This window comes from Pygocentrus nattereri, chromosome 23 (assembly GCF_015220715.1).
Source record: "Pygocentrus nattereri isolate fPygNat1 chromosome 23, fPygNat1.pri, whole genome shotgun sequence".
NCBI classification, from domain to species: Eukaryota; Metazoa; Chordata; class Actinopteri; order Characiformes; family Serrasalmidae; genus Pygocentrus; species Pygocentrus nattereri.
Genome location: NC_051233.1, coordinates 16905032 through 16921738, shown reverse-complemented (window position 1 = coordinate 16921738; position 16707 = coordinate 16905032). Strand labels below are relative to the sequence as shown.

The 16707-nt window shown below is 35.5% G+C and overlaps 2 protein-coding genes across 7 annotated transcripts in view; both read left to right on the top strand.

Annotated features, from left to right (window-relative positions):
• The window catches only part of ppp6c (protein phosphatase 6, catalytic subunit), a 17861-nt gene extending 10234 nt beyond the window's left edge, over nucleotides 1-7627 (top strand). The window contains exons 6-7 of the mRNA XM_017721144.2: nucleotides 5644-5853; nucleotides 6451-7627. Of these exons, the coding sequence (XP_017576633.1) occupies nucleotides 5644-5853; nucleotides 6451-6699 (459 nt within the window). The 3' untranslated portion in view covers nucleotides 6700-7627. The remainder of the gene's footprint in view (nucleotides 1-5643; nucleotides 5854-6450) is intronic.
• Nucleotides 7628-8265: 638 nt separating this feature from the next.
• scai (suppressor of cancer cell invasion) overlaps nucleotides 8266-16707 on the top strand; it is a 76122-nt gene continuing 67680 nt past the window's right edge. For 3 of the 6 annotated variants that reach the window (XM_017721140.2, XM_017721143.2, XM_017721142.2), the window contains exon 1: nucleotides 8268-8550. The gene's annotated coding sequence lies outside the window, so the exon portion shown is untranslated. Of the gene's footprint in view, nucleotides 8551-9107; nucleotides 9146-16707 lie in introns of all 6 variants that reach the window. The other 3 variants (XM_017721141.2, XM_017721139.2, XM_017721137.2) reach the window with 3 other exon arrangements.

The following is a 16707-nucleotide window of genomic DNA, read 5'->3' as shown; positions in this document are numbered from 1 at the left end:
ATATGATATCAGTATTGATCACGGACTAAAACCATAGACGTTCACCAGGTTTTGGTCAGAATGACCTTTTGACCTTTGAATAATAAGCCTTTGTCTAGTGAAATCTTTGAACAAATAAGACAGAATACCAGACAAGCCGTACAATTTTTGACATGATATGCAATCAGAAAGTTTTTCAGGTGAGTGAACTGAGTCATATGGCACCAAGTGTGTATTGATCAACCTTGTAATAACAATTTAGTTGGTTATTAAGTGTTTTTGAGTGCTGAAGTGACGTCTAAAGGCCCATCTGGACCAAACGTAGCACACACACCCTAAGACGCTCAGTATTTTAACATGTTTCACATTTTCAGATGATCTGGCCAATGACTGTTGAGTTATAGCAAATCGAGCTACAAATACCATGACCCCAGTAATTTGTTGACTGATCCACATGACCCAGAGTAGAAAAGTCAAAATGTTTTCAATAATGTTTTACCTAGAGAGGCCCCAGAATCGTTCTAGACCAAATTTGAAAGGTTTGGATTAAAATCCAGAGACTAGTTTGAAAAGGAGTGTTTTCAAACAGTTATCGACTACATAAAAACTATGCACTTTTTTAACAAACATATATTGGCAAAATAGTTTGTCATGATGCTGTACATTTGACACTAGGTGAAAATTGTAATAGTATTGTAATAACATGTAATAACATGATAATTTTGTGAATAGTGCCACCCAGTGGCCAAATCTGTTGAAACTTGACTGATTGTTACGAAGTGGCAACCTAGAGCCAACATTCAAGTTTCATGATGATTGGTCATTGTTAAGTCTGTCAAAAGCCTTCTGAATCCTGATTGGCTGATGGCGGCCTTAAATTCCAATCTCTCAAATTGTCTTTCAAGATCCACTTATACTCTGTCCAGTAGCTCCTACTTGCCAAGTTTCAGCTCAATCGGATGCACGGATGCTGAGAAACAGTTAATGGGCAATGGCCCCGCCCCCTAATGACATATGCACACCAAAATTGATAAGCAACCACATAATCTGGTCCCACATATGCATGTCAAGTTTCAATGTAAAAGGCAGAAGCATTCTCTACATATAGAATTTTAAATTAATTATGATCTATGTCAGTGTTAATTAGCATATGGCAGCCATCTCGTTCATTGAAGTCAACATATTGTTAATAACTATTGATGAGCAGACTCTTCTGAAGGTTTTGATATCAGACACATGAGGATTGCTTGAAAACCCTTGAACTAGTTTGCAAAAGTAGGTTTTGCATATTATGCAAATTAGCAAAAAATCTAAGTGAGCGGAGCTAAATGGTCCAAATGGCAAAGTTGTTTGGCTTGATGCAAGGAATCAGACAAAAAAAGAATTTTCACTCTAGACTTCATGGTGTAGGAGTTATAAAGCAAAACGTGTTTTGCTGCTCTATAGCGCCATCCTTTGGCCAATCGGGGTCATTTTTTGTCGCTGGCGAGATGCACACAAACTACACCTACCCACCAAGTTTGGTGTCTCTACCACTTACAGTCTCTGCTCCACAACCATTTTTGTAGGAGAAAAAGAATAATAATAATAAGAAGAAGAAGAAGAAAAATCCGAGCAAAAACAATAGGGTTCTTGCACTGCGTGCTTGAACCCTAATTATGTAAAATTAATGCATCCCTTACTCTGCTTACATTAAAGAAATGCAAATCGTGACAAAGTACATGTTTGATTTCATTCTCAATTTATATGCATTTTCAGGACAGTAGCGCAGTGATAAGAATGCATTGTCTGCTTGACAATGTTCTACTCAATGCCTAATGTTCAAACATGTTGCAAAGTTTGGTGGACATATTGTTATTATAACATATTACCATAAATTTAGATGTTGGACATCTAAAAATCATCACGTTATAAAACAATAATTTCTTATACTATTGAAAATATTTTTTCTAAAAAAAAAAAAACCCCATCAAATATTGCTTCAGCGTCTGTCATATTTGTAAACATCATCTACACCCAAAGTTGCCAAATAGTTTTTTTTAAACAATAAGTGAATCAACAAAAACAGCAAAATGTGATTTAGTTTGTCATACTTTGAACATAGCAAATATGAAGTCTTTTATTGCAACATTTGAAAGTAACTGGGAGCCAAAGTTAATTTTATCTGAATGATACAAATGAAAACATTAAATCACAATTACTAATGAGCACTATGCACAAACCCAAGATGAACTCCATTTACTGTAGCGTGTTAAAACAAGAGCCAAATTTACCAAAAGAGTTCATTAAGTTAATAATTCAGTTGAGTCAAAAAATTTTATTCAGCAAAAGATCGTCTGTGAAATTGATGTGAAATTTGTATGTGCTGCTACTTTTTGCTCTCATCTTATAGGAGGTTGTAGGAGATTGATATATCCTGAAAAAACTCAGCTAATCAGAGTTCAGCAGTGATTCAACATGCTTAAAATTAATCCATCACCATGCAACTTAATCTGTATGTCAATGTTAGTAGCATGTATTTAAGTGGGGTCATAGCCAAAATAGCATGCCTTGGGCGTACTTGCAGATAAAAAAAAATTCAACCCTGCAAATAGCCACTTGTGGCTAGATTACTTATTCTTTTTCTCCTGAATGTGTTGTGCAGGTAAAACTAAAAAATCTGAAGACACCAAACTTGGAGGGCAGGTGAAGTTTGTGCACACCTACAAAAATTACCCCAATTGGCCAAAGGGGTTGTCAGTGCAGAAGAACCTGAACCTCAATAATTATTAAAATCACTTAGATTTTTGTAAACAATGTAGTTGCCATATGCTAATTAACCTTTCTGGAATAATTCATAATTGTTAAAAAAAAATTCTGTAACTCAAGAATGCTTCAACCAAAGAAATTGAAACTTAACAGTGTTTTCAGTTGTAGATTCTCAGGTAGCTTTTCAGTTTTGGTATACATACATCACTTGCACTACTGTAATCGCTAAATAACTGTTTCTCAGCAAACCGAACACCTGATCATATGGAAATTTTGCAAGTGTTATCTCTTTGTCAGACTATACAGAAATTTGTAAGAGTGACTTTAAAAAGTTCATACATTAAAATTTCTGCCACCATCAGCTAATGAGCTTTCAGCATGCATTTGAAAGGCTTAATATTGATCCATCTTTATGAAACTTGAATGGTGTGTCTATGTAGGAACTTTCTAACAACCAGTAAAGCTTTAAAATGTAGATGGCCACTAGGAAGTGCTATTGAGGGAAATCAAGTATATCATATACATTTTCACTGATGACCAGACATCTTGTTTTAAATCATCTAGTATAGTGTTTCACATCTTTTCAGTTACAAGTATATTTTAAAAATGCATCATTTTGCAATTTTTAACTCTTTGAAAACTGCAATTTTTTAAGCTAGTCCCTGGGTTTTTATTTTGACTTGTAAATTTCTTGAAATACCCTGTGGCCTCTCTAGACAAGTAATTATGAAAAAATCGTTGATAATTTTATTTAATGTGGCTCCCACTATCAATTAATAATTACTGCCATGGCATGTTTAACTGAAATTGCTGTAACATATCAAGAGTTATGATGATATGATATTATTGTGGTAATGGAGAGGATATGGGCTTTTTGGTGGATATAGATGTAGTAGTGACTGATATTAAGGATTTTGTTTAAAAATGTGGCAAACTCATTATGTTTCTCAGGTGATACTAATTCAGGATCGATATATGCGAGTTGCTTAGTTTGTCAACCATGGCAAATAGTATTCTGCTGTTGTTAATATTATTGTTGATAATCCCAGAGAAAAAGGATTGTTTAGCTTTGCACTGTGTTGTAATCACGCAACTCCTCTTTGAAGATTTCTTTGAGGATCTGAAGCTTGGGTTTAAGCCGTTTGCTTACAGCCTTCCTACATTCTCGCTTTTTAAGTTGAATGGCGGTAGCATTCCTCCGAGGTGCTTTCTGGTGGCATGACAGTTTTAGCATTAATTGGTGTAATCTCATCCATAACGCTGACAATTTTGAGTTGAAGCTGTCCAGCTAAGCATCAACAGTCAGATGGTTTGCATGGTGTAGAGCACAATTTGCTAACAAAAAGTAGCTGTGTTGTCATTTTATAAACCTTTTCTTAAAGCAGTAATAATCTAACAAAATGACATCTTTAACAGTAGTTGAAATTTTGAGACTCTTGGAGTCCTGTCATAAGTACTGGAATGGGGGTATCTTTACAACACAGTGTGCGTGCATATTTTGAAAGCATGTACTGCTGACATCAGTGTAGCAGCACTGACTCGAAAAATATCAGCTTCCCCGGTTTACTTAAAATGGTGTGATCTCTACCCTTTCAGTGGAGGAGGGTGGGTGGAGCTCCTGTTGATGATGAGAGAGAGTGGAGCTGACTTTCTACTGGTTAAGGACCTTGTCTCTTTCCATGAGGTGGTGCAGGTGTTGAGGAAGCTCTTCTTAATAGTTAATTTGGCTGTACTTCAGCGAATCAGCTTTAAATAATTCCGTGGCTAGTGTTTGTGATGGGGGGTGGAGAAGGGTTGTATGGTCCCCGTGGTATAAACTGTATGTGTTTATTTATTTTTCATATTCAAATAGATGATTAAATGAACAAATACTAATATATATCTGAGGGAGTCTGCTGATATACTGCCTGGCCTGTACTTCGCTCTCTTCTAGGCCCTGCTTGATTTTAGTATGTAGCCTTGATTTTTGCCTTGATTTAGCCTTTTTGGCTCTGAGAAAAAAAATTCCTGGCTTGGCAGTGATGTGCTTTGGGTTTTTGCCTTGTGTGGTGATGCTGTCCAAAAATTAGGGTTTTCTAAAGAAATCTGACTTCGTCCTATGGCTGTCATCAGCACATTTATTTTTCAAGAGCCTCACCACTTCAGTTGATGCCCACAGATGAGTTAAGCAAACAGCAATTGTTCTGTACTTGAAACATCATATTGATTTGTATAGGCTATAATATAGTTTTGTAAAATCATTGTGTTTTGGGTTGCATGGAACAAACAGGATACCATACTGTGATTTAAATTTTGCATTATATTGCAATATAATTAAAACACACTTTGGTGTGACGTGATTAAATATTCACCTGCATAATTTGCAGTGAAATTATTGATGTTTATTGGATCACGTGAATGCCTTGATTAATCAAAACAACTACAGAAACTCATTTGCATCATCTGAAGTTGATGAGAATGTTCATAATAGAATAAAATAGAGATATTTGATAGAGGGCTTATTTGCATATCGCCATCTTATGTAATATTGGAATTTGCAGTACTCAGTGCAATAATTAGTAACAAGCGATATATTCTGCAGCCCTAATATACACGTCAACAACTATCATGTATAATAATAATAATAATATCGCTATCTCCAAAATGGTATATGGAGGAGGAAAAAGCATACATTACTTCCAGATGTTTTTCCAAGTCATTTTGGCCATTTATTTTGGTTTAAATTTTTTGGTTAAAAAATGAAAATCGACAAAAATGGAGATACAAGGTTTTGTTATGACAACAGATTTATTTATATATATATATATATATATATATATATATATATATATATATATATATATATATATATATATAATTATTCAATTTTATATATTGTCTCTGTATGCATTTAATTATGTGCTGCTTTATCCACAGTTGATAGATGAGCAAATCCTTTGCGTGCATGGTGGCCTTTCACCTGACATCAAAACTCTGGACCAGATCCGCACCATTGAACGTAACCAGGAAATCCCTCACAAGGGCGCGTTCTGTGACCTTGTGTGGTCTGATCCAGAAGATGTTGACACCTGGGCTATAAGCCCGAGGGGTGCAGGATGGCTCTTTGGTGCCAAGGTCACCAATGAGGTAACAATATTCAGCTGTTAATAAAATCTAGTTATTATTTTTAGTAATTTATGTTTCCGAATGCTGGTCCTGGGGGTGTGCTGTACATTACGTGTTTTTTTTTTGTTTTGTTTTGTTTTTTATTTTTTTCTCCCCACAAATGGTCCTGAAAATAACCTAGTATTACTCCTGTGTTAAACTTGGAACAGGAACTTGGAACCTGCAGTGCAGGTTATTCCAGGACCTTGATTGTGAAACACTGCTGTATTAGTTTTATATTGGTAATTGGCATTACAAGAAAATACTAATAAATACATAATAATAATAATAACAATAAAAATAATAATGATAATATAATAGTAGTAGTAGTAATTATTATTATTATTATTATTATTATTATTATTATTATGTTTTAATTATATATTGGCTTTCACAAATTGAAACTGAAAGCAAAACACCATTGTTAGAACATCATTTTTCTCACAGGAGTTGGTGCATTTGCATCTTCTTTAACAGAATATATTCTAGATGGACATAACAAACTGACATTTTTCAAGCTTTAAATCACTGCTTGCTATGTATGTATGTATAATTGTTATTGTTTTCCCTTTTTCAAAGTTTGTTCACATCAACAACCTGAAGCTGATTTGTCGTGCACATCAGCTTGTTCATGAAGGCTACAAGTTCATGTTTGACGAGAGGCTTGTGACCGTGTGGTCAGCCCCTAACTACTGTTACCGCTGTGGCAACATTGCCTCCATAATGGTGTTCAAGGATGTCAACACACGGGAGCCCAAGCTGTTCCGGGCTGTCCCAGACTCCGAGAGGGTCATACCCCCAAGAACGACAACACCCTACTTCCTCTGAGTCTGCGGCCTTCAAGCCCATCTGTGTCCACCCTCCCCTCTTTCTCATCATGGTCAACCTCTCTTGTCTTTTGTGTGTGAAATAAATATTATATATATATATATATATATATATATATATATATATATATATATATTTATATATATATATATATATACATTTTTTTTTTAATTATTAAATGATGTTCAGCTCCTCTACCCACTCCAAGATTAAAGGGTCTGTTTCCTGAACAAGGACTAAGCCTGGTCTGGACTGCGAAGTCTGATTGGAGATACTAAACTGAGGAGTATATGTAGTCCAGGATTAGGTTTAATTTTGTCCAGAAAACCAAATCTTTGCATTGGCACAGGCCATTCTCCTGTAGAGTGTAATGTGGTCATGCACAAATTTTTGTGAAATCTAGAGTAGACCTTCTTTCTCTTGGTGCTGTTTTCTTATTTCCTCCTACATGGTATTAAATCTCCTGTCATAAAGTACTACTCTCATGAAGACCCAAGCAGAAGACAGGACATTTTAGAGAAACATTATCCATGTGGTGCCAGGGGAGATAATTTACTTGATGGCACATAAATAACTACTCTCAACAACCCGTGAATGCCAATTACGGTCAAGCCTGAAGTTTATGCATGTGCGAAGACCTCATGAACAGAGAAATGCTGAAGTATATTGCTGTACTTGTATGCATAGATCTGGCCTTTTTATGAGTACTGTAGTGATATGGTATGTTGAATACTAAAAACCTTCAAATAACGGGATGGGGTGAGAGTGGACCAGTCAATGAGACAGAGAAGGCTGTGATTATTTTGTACATTTAAATAATTGTATTGATTATTTCATTTTTCTCAGATTTGTTGTATTTTATTATTGTAGAAATGGCAATCCACCTACCAATTAAATATTAAAAAAAGCCCTTTATTGTTAATTTAAATGTTTTATAGTGTCTTTGTGTCTGTTTAGTTCTCTCTCTGCTTTGTACTAGAAAGTTTGTGCTCAAAACTGGTGTGTGCTGCACTGACCATGCAACAGTTAGGCTTGTGCACTTGGAAGGGTAGTTGAATTTTTCCTCCTGTGATCAAATTGGCTAATTCATGTGTCAGTCATGTAAGTTGAAATTCCCATCATGCGATTTGATTGGCTAGAATAATTTTCCTCTCCTGCACATGAAAATTCAAATGATACTCTTGTTGACTGGCCATAACTCATTAATTTATTAAACTTTCTTCTGGGTGGCTGTTTCTATCAAAATGTCAGACTTGCAGGAAAAAGCCTGAAAATACTAAACGCCCACACAATACAGCCCGAAATGTGTGGCATGTGGTGGCGACATTTCATAAAAATAAAACTGTAAAGAAGGTGGAGAAATAAGTCACTATCACTGTACGTTCGGTAGTAAGCGCCGTTACTCTAGTGTGCAAGTTCATGGAGCACAAGTGTGCCAATCGGAACACGACCATTCACATTTACACACGGCGGTCCGGGCGCCCCGCCTCTCCTTATTGTTTCGTTTGATTGACAGAGCAGTACACGAACTGAATTCCTCGGTTAGACGTCACTAATGCACAGCCTGAGTATCAAGCTAGTTTGTGAGTTTTTTTGGCAATCTGGTCAATGAAAATTTTGCTGTCGACACAGAGCTGTTGGATCCCTGCGGTCACAAATGCTCCGGCGAAAATCCCTATTTCATCTCATGTTTTCCCAGCTGGAGACGGCTGTGTGTAAATGACGGAAAGAAGCCGGGCTGGGCGCACATTTGTCTGAGACTGTTACACTTAGAAACTCGCCGCCCAGAAACGACTTGCTTGCTTTGAGGAGAAAATAAAACACTAATCGAGAAGAACTTGGAATACGCAGGTAAAGAGAAATGCCTATTTTCATATTTTGAAATATGGGGGGGGGTACATGCTTGTCTTTCACCGCAATTTAAGGACAACTGAGAATTGACTTATATAGCGTTAGTTAGCTTAGCTAATAGACATCATTAACCCTTCCACATGTCTTTTCAGATGCTTTTAAACTGCAGTTGCATTGTTTTACTGATATTTCCCCTGTCAGTTTAGCCAGTAGCGCTGTAGATGTTTTGAATATTAGACCTTTTTTACCTGCATGATTAACATTGGGTAACACTGCGTTGGCCAGAGCTATTAAACGAGCAGCCATAGCCTTAATGCTGATATTCTTAATAAAGCTGTCTAAATACGTATATTATAAAACATATATTACGACACATAGCTATCTAACTCGGATAGCACAGACTAGAGGTTTCTGACAGGACAATCGAGCGAGCATTCAAGCCAAATCGTAGAGAACCAGCATCGGCTAAACGTCACCATGTTTACACCCCACTTTTTCCTTTTTGTCGCTTTTTGCTCGCCTTTTCAAATCTCAATAAAATCAACCTTCTATGACAGGACGGAGACAACAAATAACAGCCGTCGTGGGAGGAAAGGTAAATGCTATTTTTATAGCTATTTAGAGCTGCACACATTGTTGAAGCAGTGCGGATGGAGCGCAGAAAAGGCTGATTTCGGTTAAATATGTGCTGGAACTATTTGCTGCATTCTATGGCTGTGCTTGGAAACCGTTCAGGTTCGATATTCAGTCGCTGGTGCCTGGAAACAAGGGCCAGTTGAGAAATATGGGACAATGTGAGATCGTTTATTTTGACTGCTTTGGACAACTGAGCTTTGAAATATGCCATACACATTTTATTGTCCATGGCAGGAACGTATTAAACTTGCAGAATGTGCATGTTGCATGGAACCTGTAGCAGTACATCACCATAGATTAAAAACTATAAGGTGTCATTTATATTTTTTGTATTACTGAGGTTTATTCCAACAATGCAATCTTTTTGATTTTTAACGTTGATATTTGACCTTGTAAGCAAGATTTGACTTTTGCTTGCATAACTGTTCACAAAGGCTGAATCTGAGATATATCTATGTAATGATCCTACATACAACTGTGGAGGTTTTTCAAGAGCCTTGAATGTGAAGTGATCATTGTATATAAGCATAAATAAACAGCATGACTTTATTATTTAAAATCAGTGTAACAATGTAGACTTTCCTAGACCAAGAATTTTAATAGATACTTGCGGAGATTAACATGTAGTGTATTTTTTGGAGGAGAGTGTTCAACACGTTAAATGTTAATAGTACTTAATAGGACTTGTCATGTTGTAGAAAGGCAGGAGCATTGATCTAGTGCAATGATGTCACTCATTCAGGTTAGTTAAGCATGATGTCACGAGACATTCTGCTTATGCAGTCTAGTTTCATTATGTATTTGAACACTCACTAAGTTTTTGTGAACAGAAATTTAAATATAACTGTATAAATATTACGTTTAGTAATACTACAAAAAAATGATCAAAAACACACCAACCCACGTCCTTGCTAATATATGGCCATGTAAACTCTGTTTTTATTTTTCCAGGATTTAGTTTTTTTTCTTTATTTTCACATTTGGAAAAAATACTTTTTTTTTTTTGCAAATTTTTACTGTAAGAAAGTGTAAAAAAGATACAATAACGAAAAGGTTAGATTTTCTTTGTTGAAATTGTTCAAATGAAATTTTCACCACCACAAAAGTATATATTTTTTTTAAACCTGATTTTCACCCCAGTGTAGTCATTGCCAGTTCCACCCATTTGTTAGGTCTCCCCATCACACAGTTCCACCCGGCTAAGAGGGTCACCAGCGACCATGTCATTTTGAGATGCAGCTAACACAATGCTATAAGAGAGCTGAATGTGCTTGGAGGAGAACTCTAACTGCCAATTTTTCTTACAATCACCTTACAGACACATATGTTAGCTAGGATCACACTGAATGATGGGAGAGAGAGGGGGGCTATCCTGCCCACCCACAGAGAGCGAGGCCAGTTATGCTTTTGTGGACCGCTGACCATAGATGACTGTGACGTCTCTGGGGACTAAACCTACAATTTCTCGATGACAGGATCAACGCTTGAAGAAATTTGTAAATGAACAAATTCATTTTTAACTTGCACACTCACTTAATTGATTAGTTGTTGGGCTGCAACAATAAATCAGTTAAAATAAAAAAAGTGCTTCAAGTCATCTAAGAAATCTATTGTAAATTGTGTAAAACTGATCTCACCTTCCCGCGAGCTAAGAAAATGGATGGATGGATGGATGGATGGATGATCTCACCTTCAGCAGCATGGTTGTTATGTGTGAATGTGATCTAAGAGACTAAAATCACGTTTAAAATTGAAAAAAATAGTGCATCACTGTCTGTTTTAATGTAATTAGTTTTTAGCAAATATATAGTCTTTTTTTAGGTCTGCCTGATGACTGGGCTATTTTTTTTTGTGGTCGGTAATATCAGTTTTGTATGATGTTATGACTACACAGTTAAAATAAGGTCATTAATTCAGTTTTATTTAATCATTAGGGGGAAATAATTTTAATAAAAAAAAAAAAAAAAAACTAGTTTTTCAACTATGATTTAGAACCAGGATCATCAAATAGTGGCCTTTAAAGGTGGACATTTTCTCTGGCCTCAAAACCATTTTTCAGATCTATGAAAAATTATGAGGTAGAATAAAGCATCTAATACACATACCACTGTTCTAGTAGGTATGTCTTTCCACAGGGAAAGATAAAACCACGGGAAAGAAATCTACTTAATCGAAATTAATGTAGGGCTGAAGGCATTACTATTTTGCTACTATTGTTATATTTTTCATAACAATACTGGTGGTAGGAAGATATAAGAGGAAAAAATAGTAGCAAACACAAAGCAATATGCAGAGGAATATGTTCAAAAACATTTTTCATAATTCAAAAATAGCTGAGGGAAATCAGTAGATTTTTCCTGTCGGATGAGTAAAGGAGGCTGCCTTTTGAGAAGAACTGATGAGCTAACACTAGACCTGGGAGCTGATAGGGTCTGAGTTAGCTATATAATTGATTGGACAGATGTCTGGCTCAAAGATTATTTGCTCTGTAAGAACTGTAAAAACAAAAAGAAAAATAATGCTTGTTTTTTTTTTCATTTGTTTAAAATACATTTTACATTTAATGTTAATTATTGACAAGCTGAACACCTTTTTTTTTACTTCTTAGGTTTAAAGGAAAAAATGATCAAGTGGTTTATAGCTCTAACTTCTTATGTTTTTGTAACTGTGTAAGCAGTGTGGGGTAGGCTAGAATTGGTACATATACTGTTTTCCTTAAACAGTTCAACCAGCTTTGCTCCATATTCAGGTCAAAAAAGATGGGTACAGAAAAATACTTTGTTAGGATAAAGATAGAAACATTTAGTTGCAGAAGTATTTCTGTTCATATTAACACCATATTTGTTTTTGAGTGTTTGCAGTTTAGCTTGCTGCAGTCAGAGCAAGTGCTTAAACTATTTGTCACTTATAATGTTTTACAGTGGGTTCACAAGCTGAGATTCAGTTTACATCGTGGAATATGACAGGCTTAAATAGATTTATTAAATTGAAGTAATTTATTAAATTGTTGTAAGCAGGATAAAGCAATCAAAATCAAAATATCTTTCTCCAAGAAGTGCACTTAATCCCAGAAATTATAGATGGATTACAGAGAAGATGATCTGGACAGGTGTTTTTTGCATCCTTTTCCTTTCATGAAAGAGTTGTCATTATTCTGATACATAAGTCAATTCCTTTTTAAGTGATTAATAAAATTAGGGAAATGTATCATTATTAAAAGGAATTTTCTGTTATGTTCAGTTAAATTTAGTAAATATATATGGTACAAACAATGATATCATTCTTCAGAAACATCTTTCTTATAGTGACCTCTCTACCAGGACTGGGTGCACCAGTTTTGCATAAGTTTATACTTAAGTTTGGGTGTAAAGTCTTTATGGAGTCCTTAGTCTTTTTACTGAATTTGGTTGCACCACAAATCTATAAGTTATGTCTTAACTAGTAACAACTAACCAATGCATACATGGCTTTAACATTACGATAATGTTCTGAACCAATCAATAAACCTGCTGCTTTTGAAATGGTCTGATGGAAAAAAAAGTCTGGCAGAGAAGAGAATGATGTGTAAAAGTTAAACTATATAAAACTAATTATCCATAGCCATTGTCTGTTTATTCTTTAATATCTTGAGGCAACCAAATATGCAGCTTTTTAAATGATGTTTTTTGGATAACCAAGGCAATGGTTAGAGCTGTAAGTAAAACCACAACATATAACAATATGCTTAAATGTTTAGTACCTACTAAGCTCAAGGTTAAAACTAGTTTGTGAGGTACAACTCGTTTTAATTTTGTAATGTATAAACCTGAACTTAGTAAACATAGTAAATACAGCCTATGTTTTTTAACTTACACACAGCTGGTACAACCATCCAAAGATCATTTTCTTATGGGGGAATTTCAACTGCACTCTGTCCCAAGGAATAGATAGGTTGATGGGCACTCGTTCATCTCATCAACAAACATGGCTAGAGATTTGTTTAAGTTGTTTAAACAAACGTGGTCTAAGTTGAAAGAACCCTTTAAGATACCATAAACCACACACACACACACACACACACACACACACATTTCCTTGACTGCTTTTCCTTCTGGATCGCGGATCCATAAGCAATACATTGGTCATCAGTATGAAGTAACTTTCATGATTCAAACAACCCTTTAATCATGCAAAGGGTCCTTTAAGAGTTCATAGTTCTAAATAGAAACATTTTCTTTACTAAAGAACACTTGAAGAACCATCTTTTTATGTATTGACTACTTTTTGGTGTCAGCTGTTGATATGATATCATGTGCTCAGTCTAGCTCAGGAGTCGGCAACCCTAACATTAAGAAGAGCTATTTTGTCACAAAAATCAAACCACATTGGGAGCCACATTTTTATATCCATTTCACCATCTTGGCTCTAAATATGTCTTAGTTAGTGCTAATGTTCTAGTGTGGGCCAAAAATATAAACCAAAACACAGACTTACTTTGCTAAATTTTAGCTCAGCTATAACTTTTATAGCTTTTCTCGCATCTCCTTAAAAGTTGTTTCTTGTAAACATCTCTCAGCATTTAATTTTTTACGAGGCTGGAGTCAGCTTATCATTCGCCAGCTTCTTGTTCAAATTTTCCCATTCCACCTTAAATGGAGTCTGAGGTGCCAGAATGCAACTGCTGTACCATTTAAGGTGGAATGAGACAACTCAAATAAGAAGCTGGTGAATGAGAAGTTGACTTTTTAGAGTTTTATTTTTTCTTGTTGCAGATTAAACATGTCAGGAAGCCAGACAGAGTGCTTGTAAATCAAATACAAGTCCGTTTGTCTCTAAATCATCAATGTCTGTCTTAAATCTTTCTCTTTGCGTTTTTTTTTTTTTTTTAGCTACTAGCAAGGCGAGACTGTTATCCGTGTTTCCCGGTTAAAGGTTGGTGAATTAGCAGATGTAGTCTACATTAACTCCAGTGTTTAAGATCAATTTCTGTTAAGGATTTTTGCTAAGTTAAGTTAGTTTTTGCTAAGGAGAATTATTTTATTTTTACCTGCAAATCTAATTCTTCTGAGGAGCTGGAACAGGGCAGTAAAAGAGATGCAGATCTCTGGACTAGCTTTTGCAAAGGCTCTCAAAAGTGGCAAAAAGGCAAAATTAAAGAAACTAAAATGCTTCTTGACTCACAATTAAACCCTTCTCGGCACGAAACTGCACACTAAAATCCCAATATAATGAACAGTCTTCAAACCAGGCAATAAAGAACTTGATGTGCTTAATCGGCATTATTAAAAGGGGCAGAGAGCATGGAAACTTTTGGTTTGGTGTATTAAGCAAATGCAGTCAGAGAGAGCAGATTACATAATTTTAAGCATATTACCAGACTTAGAAAATTCACATGTCGCACAAAGGCACTTAGAATTTCTTAATTCTTTAAAGTTTTCCCCTGTAGAAAAAGAGAATTCTGATTCTTTGCAGTGTGAACCGGATGTTAAAGAGCTTTCTGATGCAATAAGTAACATGGAAGAATGGAAAGGACCAGGGCCTATGGGTATATCGATTATTTATTATTAATTATATAAACTATTTATGAGTAAAATAATTCCATCCCTCAGGGACATGTATCATGAGTTCTACAAATCTAGTACTCTGCTGCTCACAATAAATTGCACACATATAACCATATTGGTACAACTTGGGGAAATGTTAAAAAAAATCCTAATAGCGACAAGAAAATCCTGTGTAAAGCTCTAAAAAGAAGTTTGGAATCATACATCATACATCAGGATCAAAATGGTTTGTACGAAAAAGGCAAGTTTTTAAATAATGTTCGGCGAGTATTAAACATTGTGCATATAAGCAGTGAAACAGCTTATAGAACTTGTACTGTCATTAGTTGTGAAAAAAGCCTTTGTCTGTATTGAAAGGCAATATATAGGAGGTCTAGGAGATTGATTTAAAAAGTGGATTCATAGTCTTTATGCAAATCCATCAGCCAATATTCTCAATACTGGGCTGATATCTTCCCTATTTCAACAATACTGAGGCACACAACAAGACTGTCCCTTATCGGGTCTTTTATTAACCATATTGGCCTTATAGTCTTTTGCCATGGCCATTCAAACACATACTAGTATTAGAGGTATAAATGTTGGTAAGATAGAAGACCGCATATCTGTAAATACAAATAAAAATTTTCCTCCAATGCGAAACAGTCGATTCCTACATTCCTAATAACAAATCTGTGATGATGTGTCTGCAATTACATTTAATGACAAATGACCTCTCTCCACAGCCCCCACACATCACCCAAGAAAAGACATGCAAAATGCAAATAAGATTAACCCAAATGGCAAGGGAAAACAGAAGTTTAAGTTAATAAAAGCAAATAAAGTAAAATAATATTTAACACTCCCCCCTTTTGACCATACAGAAGTGTGCTCAACATAGGGTAACATTGATATACCCATCTGGACATCAGGTATAGGCATTTTAACTTAAATGTAATCATTTGTCACCACAGAAATTTCCCTTATTATGGTAAGTTCTACATCTGTTTGTGCTATATGTTGCATATTCCTAAATTATCAGTACAATAACACAAAATGTGACAAAGATCAGTAAAAAAATCATGACAGTACAGCCACCATGAACCCAACCACACACTCAACCAGTCTCCTCTGTTTTGATCCATTTGGGTAACACGATTACATAGATCCTTTAAGTCATTAATATACCCATTTAGATCTGCAACATCAGAGCAGCATTCAGAGCCAACTATCACACAAGACACCTCCTTGTTGAGCTAAAACATAATCCAATGCAAATTTATTTTGTAAAATCATGATTCTATGAGACTGAAGGGTGTTAGAAATAATACCTAAAGAGTGAGCAGTGTCATTTGCTAACCTCTCAATTGCATGAGATAATTCCCTTATTTGATCTAAAGCAATCTTCACTCCATAATTTGGAATGAGTGTACCTAAAAAAACAGGACCAGAAAGTTTGAGTGCAAGTAAACTCTTCGATGCATGCATTTGGCAAGAGTAAATGTTGCATCGATGTCTAATAAAGAAGAGATTATGGATGACAACTCAGGTGTTAATGTTGTGTTGTATCTCTGAAATTTTTGCAACATAAGCTGAAATCATTTATGAGGAGACAAAACATCTAGGGTACCATTCTTATGTAGCCGGATGTTATCTGGTACCAAATATATAGTACTGGCAAATGCTTCAGTGTCTTTGTACCATGTACATATTTGGTCATCGCAATTTACTGGCCCACAAGTACTAGGAACGTCTAGAGATATTTCAGACATATCCGCCTCAGATGTATTTTCAGGACGATACATTAAAATGACATGATTTCCTTTATTAGCACTATGATCTGAGAAAGAATGTGTGAAATTCTGTGGTCTCATTACTGATAATAAATAAGTTAATGAATATCGACCGTTAAATCTAGTAGTTAATTCACTGTAAGCAGTGCTACCACATAATGCTTTGGGAATTTCCCCTAGAAATGGTGATGTAACCATTTTCAACA